We start from the raw sequence: 13,957 nt of genomic DNA on the forward strand, positions 1-13,957 counted from the left end.
ATGTCCATATGGTTCCATTTTTTAAACGGAGGCCAAAAAAGTGTCATTTGGCCTCCCTCTGGAGGTATACCTCACTAACTGCAAAAGAAAAAAAAACGAAACCTGCACTATTAAAGTCCAATGTATATAGCACTGTATAGAGTTTTTTTTAAATATAGTAGCCTGTGGGTGACCGATGTCAGAGTATGACATCCATCATAGGCCATAATGGCTCATGGACACAACCGTATGTATTTATAGGACAGATCCACAAAATACGTATGTGACATCCATATTACATCTGTTTTTGTTTTTTTCGTACCCACTGACTTCAATGGGTGCATGGTTCGCATTTTGCGGCCAAGACAGTATAGGACATCTTTTTGTAGAACGGACATACGTACAGATGCGGAAACCACATGGACGATAGCTTCTGCAAAAGATAGAACATGTCCGATTCTTGGACACAAAATGCAATCCACTGACCCATTGAAGTCAATAGGTCCACAAAGAATGGATGCAATACGGACGTCATCCATATTTTGCGGATCCACGTTTTGCATATGGTCATGTACTACGGCCTTAAAGAGGTTGTGCAGGGGTTTTATATCAGTCGATTAGCTGTTTGAAGAGTAGGCCGGCACACCATGCGAGCGCTACTTCCTGTTCATTACACTTCCCAACGTCTTGGAAGAAAGTGTAATTGTAAGTACTTGCTCCATTCACTTAAATAGAATAAGTAATGGTAATTACACTGCGCCGCCGATACAAGGGAGACGACGTGTAGTGTAATGAAGAGGAAGCAGAACTTGCATGGAGCTTCGCCTCCTTTTTAACCAGCTGATCTGTGGGGGTGCCAGGTGTCAGACCCCCAACAATCAGATATTGATAACCTATACCTGAGGATAGGACATCAATATAAACAGGCTGCACAAACCCACTGGGTAATGGAGATGTGACGAATGCCTAAGGGCTGTTTCACACGAGCGAGTCCATTGCAGAATCGCGCTCCGTGTGCGAGTGTGATCCTCCGCTCTGGACTTGCAGGAGCGCACGGCATTAATCATGGTTTATAAAGCTATGTCTCTCTGCTTGACTTTATTTCTACAGATCATACTGACAGCTTTATGTCACTATGAATCTGTGGAAAAAAGGCCATGCAGAGACACTTAGCTTTTATAAATCATGATAATGCCGTGCGCTCCTGCAAGTCCAGAGCAGAGGATCACACTCGCACACGGAGCGCGATTCCTGCAATGGACTCGCTCGTGTGAAACAGCCTAAGGGTAAAATTCACATGGTGGATTTTGTGAAAGGATTCCACATCGAAAAAAACTTCTCCTATTATAGTCAAAGCATGGCAACGGTTGCCCTGTGTTGTGTGTCTTCTCGTAGATTAGCCCCACTTAGGCTTCATTCACACGTCCGCAATTCTGTTCCGCATTTTGCGGAACGGAATTGAAGACCGATTCATTTCTATGGGGTCACATGATGTGCTGCCCAGATCCGGAGATGCGGCCCCGCACTTCCGGGTCCGCAATTCCATTCCCGAAAAAAATAGAACATGTCCAATTCTTGTCCGCAATGGCAGACAAGATTAGGCATTTTCGATTAAGTGCCGGCGATGTGCGGTCCGCAAAATGCGGAACGCACATTGCCGGTGTCCGTGTTTTGCGGCCATTATAGCCTATAGATGACGATGTTAGGCATCCATCACAGCCTTCAGGTAATGATTGGGTCGGGAGCTTTTCTGGCATATACGCTAAAGGTAAACCAGACATCCAGTCATACACAGACACTAGTGTGATTTCCGTGCATATGGGGTCATTTATCAAACTGGTGTAAAGTAGAACTGGCTTAGTTTCCCATAGCAACCAATCATTTTCCAATGGAGCTGTCAAAAATGAAAGGTGGAATCTGATTGGATGCTATGGGCAACTAAACCAGTTCTACTTTACACCAGTTTGATAAATGACCCTAATAGTTTGCATTCTGCACACAGTTATTATGATGGCAGCTGGTACAGTTTGAAAAAAAAGTCTATACACAACACCATTCATACTATTTGAAGATGTCTCCCAAATACTCATGTGAATTCAGGTTACATGAAGCTACAACATGACCAGAGAGGTTCTTGCAGCTTCAAGAAAATCATAAGTTATCTCTGATATATCGAAGGGCTTGTGAGGAGTATCAGGCGACAGCAGAAAACGAATGGCCCCTTCCTTCTCCCGGTTTTGTTTGAGGAAGTCGGCAATTGCCTTCCAGCGCGCGGCTTCTGTCTCATCCTCTGCCCATCTGGGTGCCGGAAGGAATGTTGATTCCAGAAGTGGGTAAGCTGTGTCATGGTACACTTGGATGAATGTATTCTTCATGAATTCTACATCTCTCTATAAAAGGATAGAAGAGAGTAAGCGACACTAGCATCCCGAGCTCTAGATACAGTCACAGATACAAGGAGTGGCAATGAGATCTACTGTGATCTTCAGCGAGTACAATCCAGGGGTGCACTGTCCATGAATGAGGGAGCCCCGTCCTGATTGTAGAGGGCAGCAATCTGCATGGGAGTCACCAGATTTGCTTTCTGCAGAACAACTGGCAGCAAATACTCCGCTCTGGCAGTAAACAGTAGCGGGGAAGAAGGGGTGCAAATGAATGCAGGTGGAGAGGATTGGGCACTTGGAGACAGATCAGCGGCATCCGATTTTCCTTCCTAGACCGGTTTTGCACGACCGTGTTCAGTCTGGGTGATGGCTGCATTTCACAGACTGAACACCGCTCCTCTGACCCAAACTCACAGCATCATAAGGATTTATGATGCTGTGAGATCTTGCCTGAGCGCATTATGTGAGTACAGTGCAAAAGCCTCGTGGTCAGGCGGGAGCTCACAGCATAAGTCATCATGATGCTGTGAGTTCTGGTCAGGAGGACAGTGTTTGGTCCGGGAAATGCCGCGATGACACGTAGCGCGTATGCTGGACAGAACATACTTCTGTGAAGACAACAAGACTGCAGGGCAGCTGTATTGACTTAGGGTTGCCCTCCGGTCCTGTTCTGAAAAGACTCTCTACTAGTGTTGAGTGAATGTCTGTTTTTAAGTCTGGCGTACAAGGTTCGGGTTATCTAAGAATTCCGTTATGGATTCTGCTACCACGGACCAGAAGTTATTCGCTCATCCTTACTCTTTACTACTGCTCAGCAACAGAGGAAAGCACCACAAAAGATTAGCTCAAGTAACTCCTTACCTAAACTAAACCAATCAAAATCTTTCAATTAACTCCTTTATCGTCTTGGACCATTGCAGACGTGCTCTAGTAACCTCTCCACTGCCTTAGACCACCAGTAATCTGCCTTTTGACTCTCTTCCTTGCCTGGGCCACCATTCATATTCCCTATAAACCCCTTGCTGCCCTAGGCCACCAAGGATAGGCTCCCATTAACCTTTCACTGCCCTAGATCACATTAAATCTGCCTATTAACCCCTTCACTGTCCTAAACCACTACGGATTTGCTCTTTACTCACCAGAGGCCTGCCAATTAACCCTTTCTCTGCTCTAGACCTCCAGGAATGTGTCCTATTAACCCTAACACCCTCAACAACGCTAACCACCTCTGCAATATACGGGCTTTGGCCGTGTGCACTCCGTGCTGCGGATGCGGACCCACTGACTTGAATTAGTCTGCGATCCACAAGATACGGCAAAAGATAGGACAGGTTCTATCTTTTGCGGAGGCACGGATTGAAAGCCCACGAAAACACTACGAAGCGCTTCTGTGGGCTTTCGGGTCCGCGCTTCCACACCGAAAAAGGATAGGACATGTCCTATTTTTTGCCGTATTTTGCTGATTGCGGACCCATTCAAGTCAATGGGTCCGCACCGCAATACGGGATTCACACGGCCGGCGCCTGTGCATTGCAGACCACTATTTGCAGTCCGCAGCACAGACACAGCGACCATACGGTCGTGTGAATAAGCCTTTAAAGTGAGGCTGTTAAACCAGGCACAATGCCTTGTAGGGCTAGCACAGCTGAATTTCTATATGCAAATCAACAGTTAAGTGCACTAAGGGCGGGCCCAAGCTACCCTGTGCACCCTTGCTTCCACTGCTTTCTCTGTCAGACCCTCTCTCTGCTTCTTGATTGACAGGGACAGGCGAGATGACTATATAGGAACCTGGGCCTGGGAGAAAGCAAGAGATGGAAGGGTGCACATGGATGCATGTCTGGTATACTAGTAAATTTGCTGGTGACAGACTCCTGTTAATATACTGTAAATAAGATTTCTTGAAAGTCACTACGAGTTGTAAAAAGAGAAATGGAAATGAGCATTATTATATGGCTAATCAAAAGCTGCCACAAAAGGCTCCATTATGAAATACAGTAATTCTGGAAATGTTACCTTCTCTGATCTCTTCAAAGAATTCTCTTTTTCTGCCCATCCACTCTAAACAGTAATAAACATAAGACACAAATAACTTATTGTACACGTATATTATAGGTATACACAATGAAATCTTTGAAATGACCACCCAAAATTGCATTAAAATGATCTGTAGGGGGTGGTCTTCTCATGGGGTAGCCAGTATATAGAGGACGACCAGTATATAAGATATATGATGAAACTGAAAATATGTCAAAGGCAATTGGATCTGGATAAAGTTATCTCCTATAACGAAGCAAAGCAATAGAAATCTAGGTACTCAACCACAAAGAGGTGCTATATAAGACATATCTCAGGTGGTTCATACACCAAGCAAGTTACATTTGATATTTCCTGATAATCTGATAGATGCTGGAGACAAGCGGAGCCAAGGGCACGCTTATACATACACTTTGGGAATGCACCACTATACGGCCACTTTGGAAAGCGGCGGGAAATTGTCTTAAACTCTATCTTGAACATACGTCGTACATTAAACACCACAACTGGCTCTGTTATTACTGGACTTGAAGATCTTCCGAAACGACTTCAGGTCAAAGTGGCTCATGTAGCTATGGCTACGAAAACTAGTGATAACGAGGACACTGGAAGTCAAAGATACCCCACAATAAAGAAGTATGCAAGCTGTAATACACCTGTTCATTTGAACAGACAATTGCAAGGATACAGGACAAAACTCCCACATTTCATTATAGGTGGGACAGATGGTTAACAGTATTATTATCCCTCTCAAACTTGAGAGATATTCCTGCATAGTTTTGATGTGTTGCTTTATGTTATTTGTATGTTTTTCTGTTTTCATATCCTTAGGTTATATACTATTTTATAGGAAGAATGTTTACTGATAATCAAATATTCTTGGTTACAATCGTTTCTTCACAATACAAGCTGTTATACAAATCGCTTATAATATGTTTCTCTTTTGACATTGTGAAAAATTTTATGTTTATTTCTTCATATCTTCCACGCGACTTAGGCCTCTTTCACACTTGCGTTGTTGGGATCCGGCATGCACTTCCGTTGCCGGAGGTGCCTGCCGGATCCGTAACAACGCAAGTGTACTGAAAGCATTTGAAGACGGAACCGTCTTCCAAATGCTTTCAGTGTTACTATGGCACCAGGACGTATAAAGTCCTGGTTGCCCTAGTAGGAGCGGGGAGCGGGGGAGCGGTTATACTTACAGTCGTGCGGCTCCCCGGGCGCTCCAGAATGACGTCAGAGCGCCCCATGCGCATGGATGACGTGATCCATGTGATCACGTGATCCATGCGCTTGGGGCGCCCCTGACGTCACTCTGGAGCGCCCGGGGAGCCGACGGACGGTAAGTATGCTGCTCCCTGCTCCCAGCTACACTTACATGGCTGTCAGGACTTTAGCGTCCCCGGCAGCCATGGTAACTATCAGAAAAGCTAAACGTGGGTCCGGCAATGCGCCCGAAACGACGTTTAGCTTAAGGCCGGATCCGGATCAATGCCTTTCAATGGGGCATTGATCCCGGATCGGCCTTGCGGCAAGTTCTTCAGGATTTTTGGCGGAGCAAAAAGCGCAGCATGCTGCGGTATTTTCTCTGGCCAAAAAACGTACCGTACCGGAACTGAAGACATCCTGATGCATCCTGAACGGATTACTCTCCATTCAGAATGCATTAGGATAATCCTGATCAGTATTCTTCGGCATAGAGTCCCGACGACGGAACTCTATGCGGAAGACAATAACGAAGTGGTGAAAGAGCCCTTAGAAAGCAATTTTGTTCTATTTCTTTGTTTATAAAATTTTAATAAAAAGAATTTCACAAGAAATCTTAGGTACTTTCACACTAGCGTTTTTCTTTTCTGGTACTGAGTTCGTCCTAGGGGCTCTATACCAGAAAAGAAACTGATCAGGTATATCCCATGCATTCTGAATAGAGAGCAATCCGTTCAGGATGCATCAGGATGTCTTCAGTTCAGTCTTTTTGACTGATCAGGCAAAAGATAAAACTGCAGCATGCTACGGTTTTATCTCCGGCCAAAAAAACGGAACACTTGCCTGAATGCCGGGATCTGCATTTTTGGATGTATTAGTGCCACATTGACTGATCCGGCATTCCAGAAAAAAAAAAAAATGCCGGATCCGTTTTGCCGGATGACACAGGAAAGACGGATCTGGCATTTCAATGCATTTTTTTGACTGATCAGGCATTTTTAAGACTGATCAGCATCCTGATCAGTATCAGTTGGCATACGTTTTGCCGGATCCGGCAGGCAGTTCCGGTGACAGAACTGCTTGCCGGATCACTCTGCCGCAAGTGTGAAAGTAGCCTTAGCTCTAATGTGAACGTGACAGAAAGTAAGAAAAAAAAGTTATAGAATTTCTAATATTACCCATATGCATGCGCTACTTTTTTGCGGTGCGGATGCACGGCCACAAACACCACGGAAGCACTCCGTAGTGCTTCCGTGGGGTTCCGATCCGTGCCTCCATTCCGCATCTCCGTCATTGTAGACCCATTCAAGTGAATGAGTCCGCGATACGTGATGCGAAATGCACACGGCCGGTGCCCGTGTATTGCGGACCCGCTGTATGCGGGCCACAATACAGCCACGGGGGACACATGGTCGTGTGCATGTAGCCTTAGAAAATTGTATGATTTCTTGTTATATAAATAAATAAATAAAAATAATAAAAACTGAAATATCCTTTTAACTTTTTAAAAAGGGTGGTATTTGCCAATCAACTGTTAAAGGGGTTCTCTGGCGCTTTACATAAATTCTCTGTTTCAGCTAAGGCTACTTTCACACTCGCGTTTTGTGCGGATCCGTCATGGACGGATCTGTTCAGATAATACGCCCGTCTGCATCCATTCAGAACGGATCCGTTTGTATTATCTGTAACATAGCCAAGACGGATCCATCTTGAACACCATTGAAAGTCAATGGAGGACGGATGCGTTTCCTATTGTGCCCGATTGTGTCAGAGAAAACGGATCCGTCCCCATTGACTTACATTGTGGGTCAGGACGGATCCGTTTGGCTCAGTTTCGTCAGAGCTGAATGGAGACTGAACTGATGCAAACTGATGCATTCTGAGCGGATCCTTTACCATTCAGAATGCATTAGAATGCAAACTGATCTGTTTTGGACCGCTTCTGAGAGCCCTTAACGGATCTCACAAACTGAAAGCAAAACGCCAGTGTGAAAGTAGACTAACCTGTGGAGGGGAGAGAGTTTCAGCAGTACTTCTCCTTTTGTTGCACCAACACTTTCTATTCAGCTACATGTCATATGATAACCCGCCAAGATTGCGGAATCGATGGAGCGACAGAAGTGTAAGACTGCTAAAACTCTCTCCTTTCACATATTAGCTGAAACAAGAGACTTTAGGTAAAGTCCTGGGGAACTTTTCCACAATACAATTCCACCAGGGGTATATGTGCTACTCAACTGTGTAGGCTTCCAACTGGCCAGCTGAGTGAATGTAGTCATACACCTTCAACAGCTATTCTCCAATCCCCCCATACACATGCATTCTCAGTTTGTCTTGTTTGCATTTGTTCTCAAAGGGAGCAGAGTTTTTCAACAGCACAATGCCAGGCCGCATGCTGCTCGTGCTAATGTGAGCAGCTTGCATGGCTAAACATGCTACCATGGACTGCAACGTCCCCTGGACTTGTCGCACAATCGGCCATATCTGGGACAATCTTGGTTGGCAATCACAAAGGGAGCTGCCAACAGAAAATCTTGATGATTTGCGTGCCCCAAGTGCTTTCAGTATGGCAGAACGTTCCTCAGACAAAATAACCTCATTGTTAGAATACCAAGGTGTGTAAGTGCATGTATCGCTGCATGTGATGCTCATACTGAATCCTGAATAAATCAAGATGTTTTGAATATTCTGTTTTCATTATTTAATCATTTGTCTATCGATCGTGTGATTTCCATAATTCCACAACTTTTCCTTTTTGTTGTTGCAGTTTCAAACCCTAACTAAAGAAAAGAGGACGCTTAAACAATGATACTTTATTTCTAATATATATAAAAGAGTATCCAAAACCTAAAACTAAGGCTGGCTCCAGTAGGTACAAGATACAGATAAATATAAATGTACGAAATCAACAACAAAGCAGACCACTGTCGCAGGAAAAATAAGGGGAATGTGGACAGTAACTTTAGAGGGGAGGTTACTGATATGCCAAGAGGGAGGGGGGACTATCCCTAAGGAAACCCTGGTCTATCCTCAGGCCAAGGACAACCCCTGAAGGTGGAGTCTCCCCGTGTCTGTCCTAATTTACCCTAGGTAGCCCTGCGTAGTCAGACATGCTTTCCTAGAAAGTGGTTCTAGCTTTCCTAGAAAGAGGTTGTAATGTACTATATGATGTCTGATTTTCATTATTTTTACATTAATCATGGGATAACACCTATAAATTAATAAAATTACAAGTCATACTGAATCTTTTCCCATAAAACTATATTTCAATCTGCTCAGTTCCTCCTCCTGCTCTATAAGATGCTGCCTGCAGATTATTCACATTCTCATAGTGACAGATTCCCTTTAATGACAGTAAGGCATCTTTATAAATACATCAAACTCCACCAACAAGTTCTGCAAAAGCCTCTACCTACGTGATGCAATAAATATTAGGACTGTAGCTGCAGATCTTTTTCCCAGGGTGGACTGCATATATTACCAGTTTCATAACCCTGCCGCCTACTCCTTCCTATCTGCATATATTTACTGTGGAGACGTTTTTCTATGTGATCGCATAATTCAGTGTGGATACAATTTAAAGTTGTCTTTCTCTTTTTTCTGCCAATTAACCACCATCATGCTTTATTACATAAAGTGATGATTCTAAAACACGTGTCCTGTCCAGATCTTAGAAATAAAAAACAAAAACGTTCCAGATCAGGAAGAGTTGCACAACCTGGGCTCCTGCCTCCTCGCTTGTGGCTTGATTGGCATCCCCGTGGCCGCTGTGGTGCTGACAGGTGCTATCCGGGCGTGCTGTGCCCGGCCTCACTGCTGTACTTCTTCAGGGAACAAAGAGGTTCCAGGAATCCTCCTCTGATAGTCTTGCATAAACTGGCGCCTGAGTGACCCTCCCTGCAGTGTAATACGTGTCAATGCTGCCACATGTGCGAGATTAAAGAAGTCTCTATCCTTAGTAAAGCTAATGAGCGATCAGATACCTAACCATCGTGGTTTTTATTAAAGTATTCAGATCAATATTGTCCCAAAGGGTCACCGAGATTTCATAAACGAAAAAAAATCATAATTACACATGAAAAGTTTTGATTGGTGGGGGTCTGAGCGCTGAGACCCTAACTGATCGCTAGAACTGCAGAAGACGGAATCACTAGAACTGCAGAGACGCAATTGAAAAATTCGATTAGTCACGAAGGTGAATTTCTCAGCGCTTCGTTGTAATGAATCAATTTTTCCTGCTCACCTCATCCATTTTATTGCGGAGAGGCCGTTGCTCTATGAGGAAAGGACAGCTTATAGCAGTCTAATACTGCTCTATGAGGAAAGGATAGCTTCCAGCAGTCTAATACTGCTATATGAGGAAAGGGCAGCTTATAGCAGTCTAATACTGCTCTATGAGGAAAGTATAGCATCTAGCAGTCTAATACTGCTCTATGAGGAAAGTATAGCATCTAGCAGTCTAATACTGCTCTATGAGGAAAGATTGCTTATAGCAGTCTATGAGGAAAGGACAGTTTATAGCAGTCTAATACTGCTTTATGAGGAAAGGACAGCTTATGGCAGTCTAATACTGCTCTATGAGGAAAATATAGCATCTGTGTTGAGGTGAACAGGAATGTGTATGGTAAAGCCATGGAATGGGTGTATATCTCACCTGGATGAGATAAGTAAAGTCCAGGAAGATGGCACTGGCTTCAGCAAACCTAGTTGCTGAAGCTATTTTCTTTATTTATTCAGGGCTGGATTTTATTTGGATTGGGATGGTAGGCTTGGTAGTGGGACCTCCCAATCCACCCTCATTCCATGGCTGGTTTTCCCTGACAGGTGATCAGAGGTGAAGACTTCTGTAATCAGTCTGGCATAAAAAGAACCCTCAGTGTGTCAGTCTGGGAAGAGAGTGATTGTGAAGCAGAGACCTGCAGTGGCTCTGGGTGGTCTCAGCCAAGGAGGGCTGAGGGGCCATGAGGCTAGGTGAAGCCTGATCTTTTCCCAGTGTGGACTGTGGGTTGGTGAGCAGACCGACTAAGGTTTGGAGCCTGAGACCCTGTGCATAAAGCTATGATTAAGGTGAGTCAGGGAAACCATTATATGTATTAGTTAGAGCCGGGCAGGTGTTTATTTTGTATTGTTATGTTTGTGCCGCAATAAAGAACAGTTGGGACATGAAAAATCCATTGTCGGTGAAGATATCTGTGAGCGTGATCCCTGAAAGAGAGCTACCCCTCACACATCTAGCACTCTAAAGCCTCATTCTCATGTCAGTGTTTTGGTCAGTGATTTCCATCAGTGATTGTGAGCCAAAACCTGGAGTAAAGCCTCCACAGAAATCAGGTATAAGAATAAGATCTGCACCTGTTTTGTGTTTAGAGTCGCACCTGGTTTTGGCTCAAAATCACTGATGAAAATCACTAACCAAACACTGATGTGTGAATGAGGCATAATACTGCTCTATGAGGAAAGTATAGTTTCTAGCAGTCTAATACTGCTCTATGAGGAAACTATAGCATCGAGTAGTCTAATATTGCTCTATGAGGGAAAGGACAGCTTATAGCAGTCTAATTCTGCTCTGTGAGGAAAGGATAGCTTCTAGCGATACTGCTCTATAGGGAAAGGATAGCTTCTAGCGATACTGCTCTATGAGGAAAGGATAGCTTCTAGCAATACGGCTCTATGCGGAAAGGATAGCATCTAGCGATACTGCTCTATGGGGAAAGGATAGCATCTAGCGATACTGCTCTATGGGGAAAGGATAGCTTCTAGCGATACTGCTCTATGAGGAAAGGATTGGTTCTAGCGATACTGCTCTATGCGGAAAGGATAGCATCTAGCGATACTGCTCTATGGGGAAAGGATAGCTTCTAGCGATACTGCTCTATAGGGAAAGAATAGCTTCTAGCGATACTGCTCTATGAGGAAAGGATAGCTTCTAGCAATATGGCTCTATGCGGAAAGGATAGCATCTAGCGATACTGCTCTATGGGGAAAGGGATAGCATCTAGCGATACTGCTCTATGGGGAAAGGATAGCTTCTAGCGATACTGCTCTATGCGGAAAGGATAGCATCTAGCGATACTGCTCTATGGGGAAAGGATAGCATCTAGCGATACTGCTCTATGGGGAAAGGATAGCTTCTAGCGATACTGCTCTATGGGGAAAGGATAGCTTCTAGTGATACTGCTCTATGAGGAAAGGATTGGTTCTAGCGATACTGCTCTATGGGGAAAGGATAGCATCTAGCGATACTGCTCTATGGGGAAAGGATAGCATCTAGCGATACTGCTCTATGAGGAAAGGATTGGTTCTAGCGATACTGCTCTATGCGAAAGGATAGCATCTAGCGATACTGCTCTATGAGGTTAATAAAACTGAGAATAAGGTTGTCTATCAAGTTCAACAAAGAGCCAAATCTCCCCTTGTGTAAATTATTACTTACTGACCCTTAAAGCGTCCATGACATCAGGCTGCTCCAAAAGTCTTGGAACGTTGCCAGCACAGGATTGCAAATCAAATCTGGAAATGGAAAGATAATATAATAAAACAAAACATGAACATAATCCTCCAAGAAACGATCTGGAAATAAAATCCAATTATTTTATTTTATCAAAGCCCCAAATAAAAAATCATCTGACATGAGTGAAATGGCCATGATTATATATGATGAACCTTACTGTCGTGTTTCACAGTTCATATACTGTATCCACAACCACACGTTTGGAGAGGTGCCAAGGCTGGCCATACATACGATTTACCTGTCGGAAGATTGCTTGGACAAAAAGCTGTCTCCCTCCCGAGCATACAGTGCAAAGGCCAAGCATGCATGGGTTTCTGAAGGGGTGGAGGGGGTAAGCCGCTGCCAGGCAGGTCTAGCAGCTCCTTATCTCCCAGAGAACAAAAGGATGGGGCATGTTGAAATGCATCAGACTGATCCCTATCTTCCAAATTGCATGGTCAGAACTTGACATAAACCACGTGAGTCCATTGATTCATCCTGCCTTGTGTCAGTGGTCAAGGAAATACGTAGGGAATCTTTACTTGGCACATATATTAACTCTAAGCCTTCCATAGTACCAGCTACTTTTCCCTACAGGAGAGCGGTACGGTGCCCTTAACTCCAGCCAGCAACACTACAATGAAAACCAGTCATGTATCATCTTAGTAAAACAGTTCCTTCCTGCCATTAACAAATATGCCCATTGCACTGCTACAGTCCTCAGTCACGTGGCACAAAAACATACAGTCCTGTGGTTGCTCCATGTGACGTGAGGTTTTCACACATAGCCATGTGCTGGGTCATCAAAGCAAGGGGTAGAACAGGGTAGGATTGCCTGCCTCTCGCAGTTATGTTATGGCTGATGTCCTCACACTAAGGGCTCATTCAGACGGCCGTATGCTGTCCCGTAAAAATGCGGATCCGTTTTTTTGCTGATCCATAGGACTTCAATAGAGCCATGTCCTGATTTTCACTGACAAGTATAGGACATGTTTAATTTTAGCTGAGCCGTGCAGTGGAAGAAAAGGGCCCCATAGAAGTGAATGGGACAGCATCTAATCCGCGAATAAATGGATCTGCATTTTACGGCCGTCTGAATGAGCCCTAACAGGAAGGAAAGGCAAGTTACCATCTTAAGGTAGATGTCTCATGTCTCGGACAGCATAGACGGTGGTGGTGCAGGGGAATAGGAAAATTGTATCATTTGTAGTCTTTGATTGACTATGAAATAGAAACATAGAATGTGTCGCAGATAAGAACCATTTGGCCCATCTAGTCTGCCCAATATATCTGAATCCTATGAATAGTCCCTGGCCCTATCTTATATGAAGGATGGCCTTAAGCCTATCCCATGCATGCTTAAACTCCTTCACTGTATTTCAGCTACCACTTCTGCAGGAAGGCTATTCCATGCATCCACTACTCTCTCAGTAAAGTAATACTTCCTTTATTACTTTTAAACCTGCACATTTTTTGCACAAGCAATACCTATGGAACACTAAATAATAAGGTATTCATGTGTTTTGGGTCTCTGCGCTTCAGCATTCGGCAAGTTTTTGTGTTCCTACATTTTTTCCACTCACAGTTGATCATGGAATATGTTAGAGGGAATACATTTCACGATGCAACACTGTACGGGTGGGCATCCTATTACAGAACCACACAGGAATTCAGTGAGCTTATTAGGGCTCTTTCACACGAGCGGATGCCGTGTGGGTAATCTGCTGCGTGAAAGAGAGCCAAGACCCGTTCCGGACAGCAGAGATACGGAGCATTAACATTATTAATAATCTCCATGCTTCTCTGTGATCCTTTTACTACAAAATCACAGTGAGATAAAGTTCTTACCGTGATTTTGTAG

The 13,957-nt window shown here is 44.2% G+C and overlaps 1 protein-coding gene across 1 annotated transcript in view; it reads right to left on the reverse strand.

Moving 5' to 3' along the window:
* Window positions 1-1,346: 1,346 nt before the first annotated feature.
* Window positions 1,347-13,957, reverse strand: part of NPHP1 (nephrocystin 1) — a 95,286-nt gene continuing 82,675 nt past the window's right edge. The window contains 4 exon segments of the mRNA XM_040429633.1: window positions 1,347-2,369; window positions 4,380-4,424; window positions 12,044-12,087; window positions 12,090-12,116. Of these exon segments, the coding sequence (XP_040285567.1) occupies window positions 2,091-2,369; window positions 4,380-4,424; window positions 12,044-12,087; window positions 12,090-12,116 (395 nt within the window). The 3' untranslated portion in view covers window positions 1,347-2,090.

This window comes from Bufo bufo, chromosome 4, assembly GCF_905171765.1.
Source record: "Bufo bufo chromosome 4, aBufBuf1.1, whole genome shotgun sequence".
Lineage (NCBI taxonomy): Eukaryota > Metazoa > Chordata > Amphibia > Anura > Bufonidae > Bufo > Bufo bufo.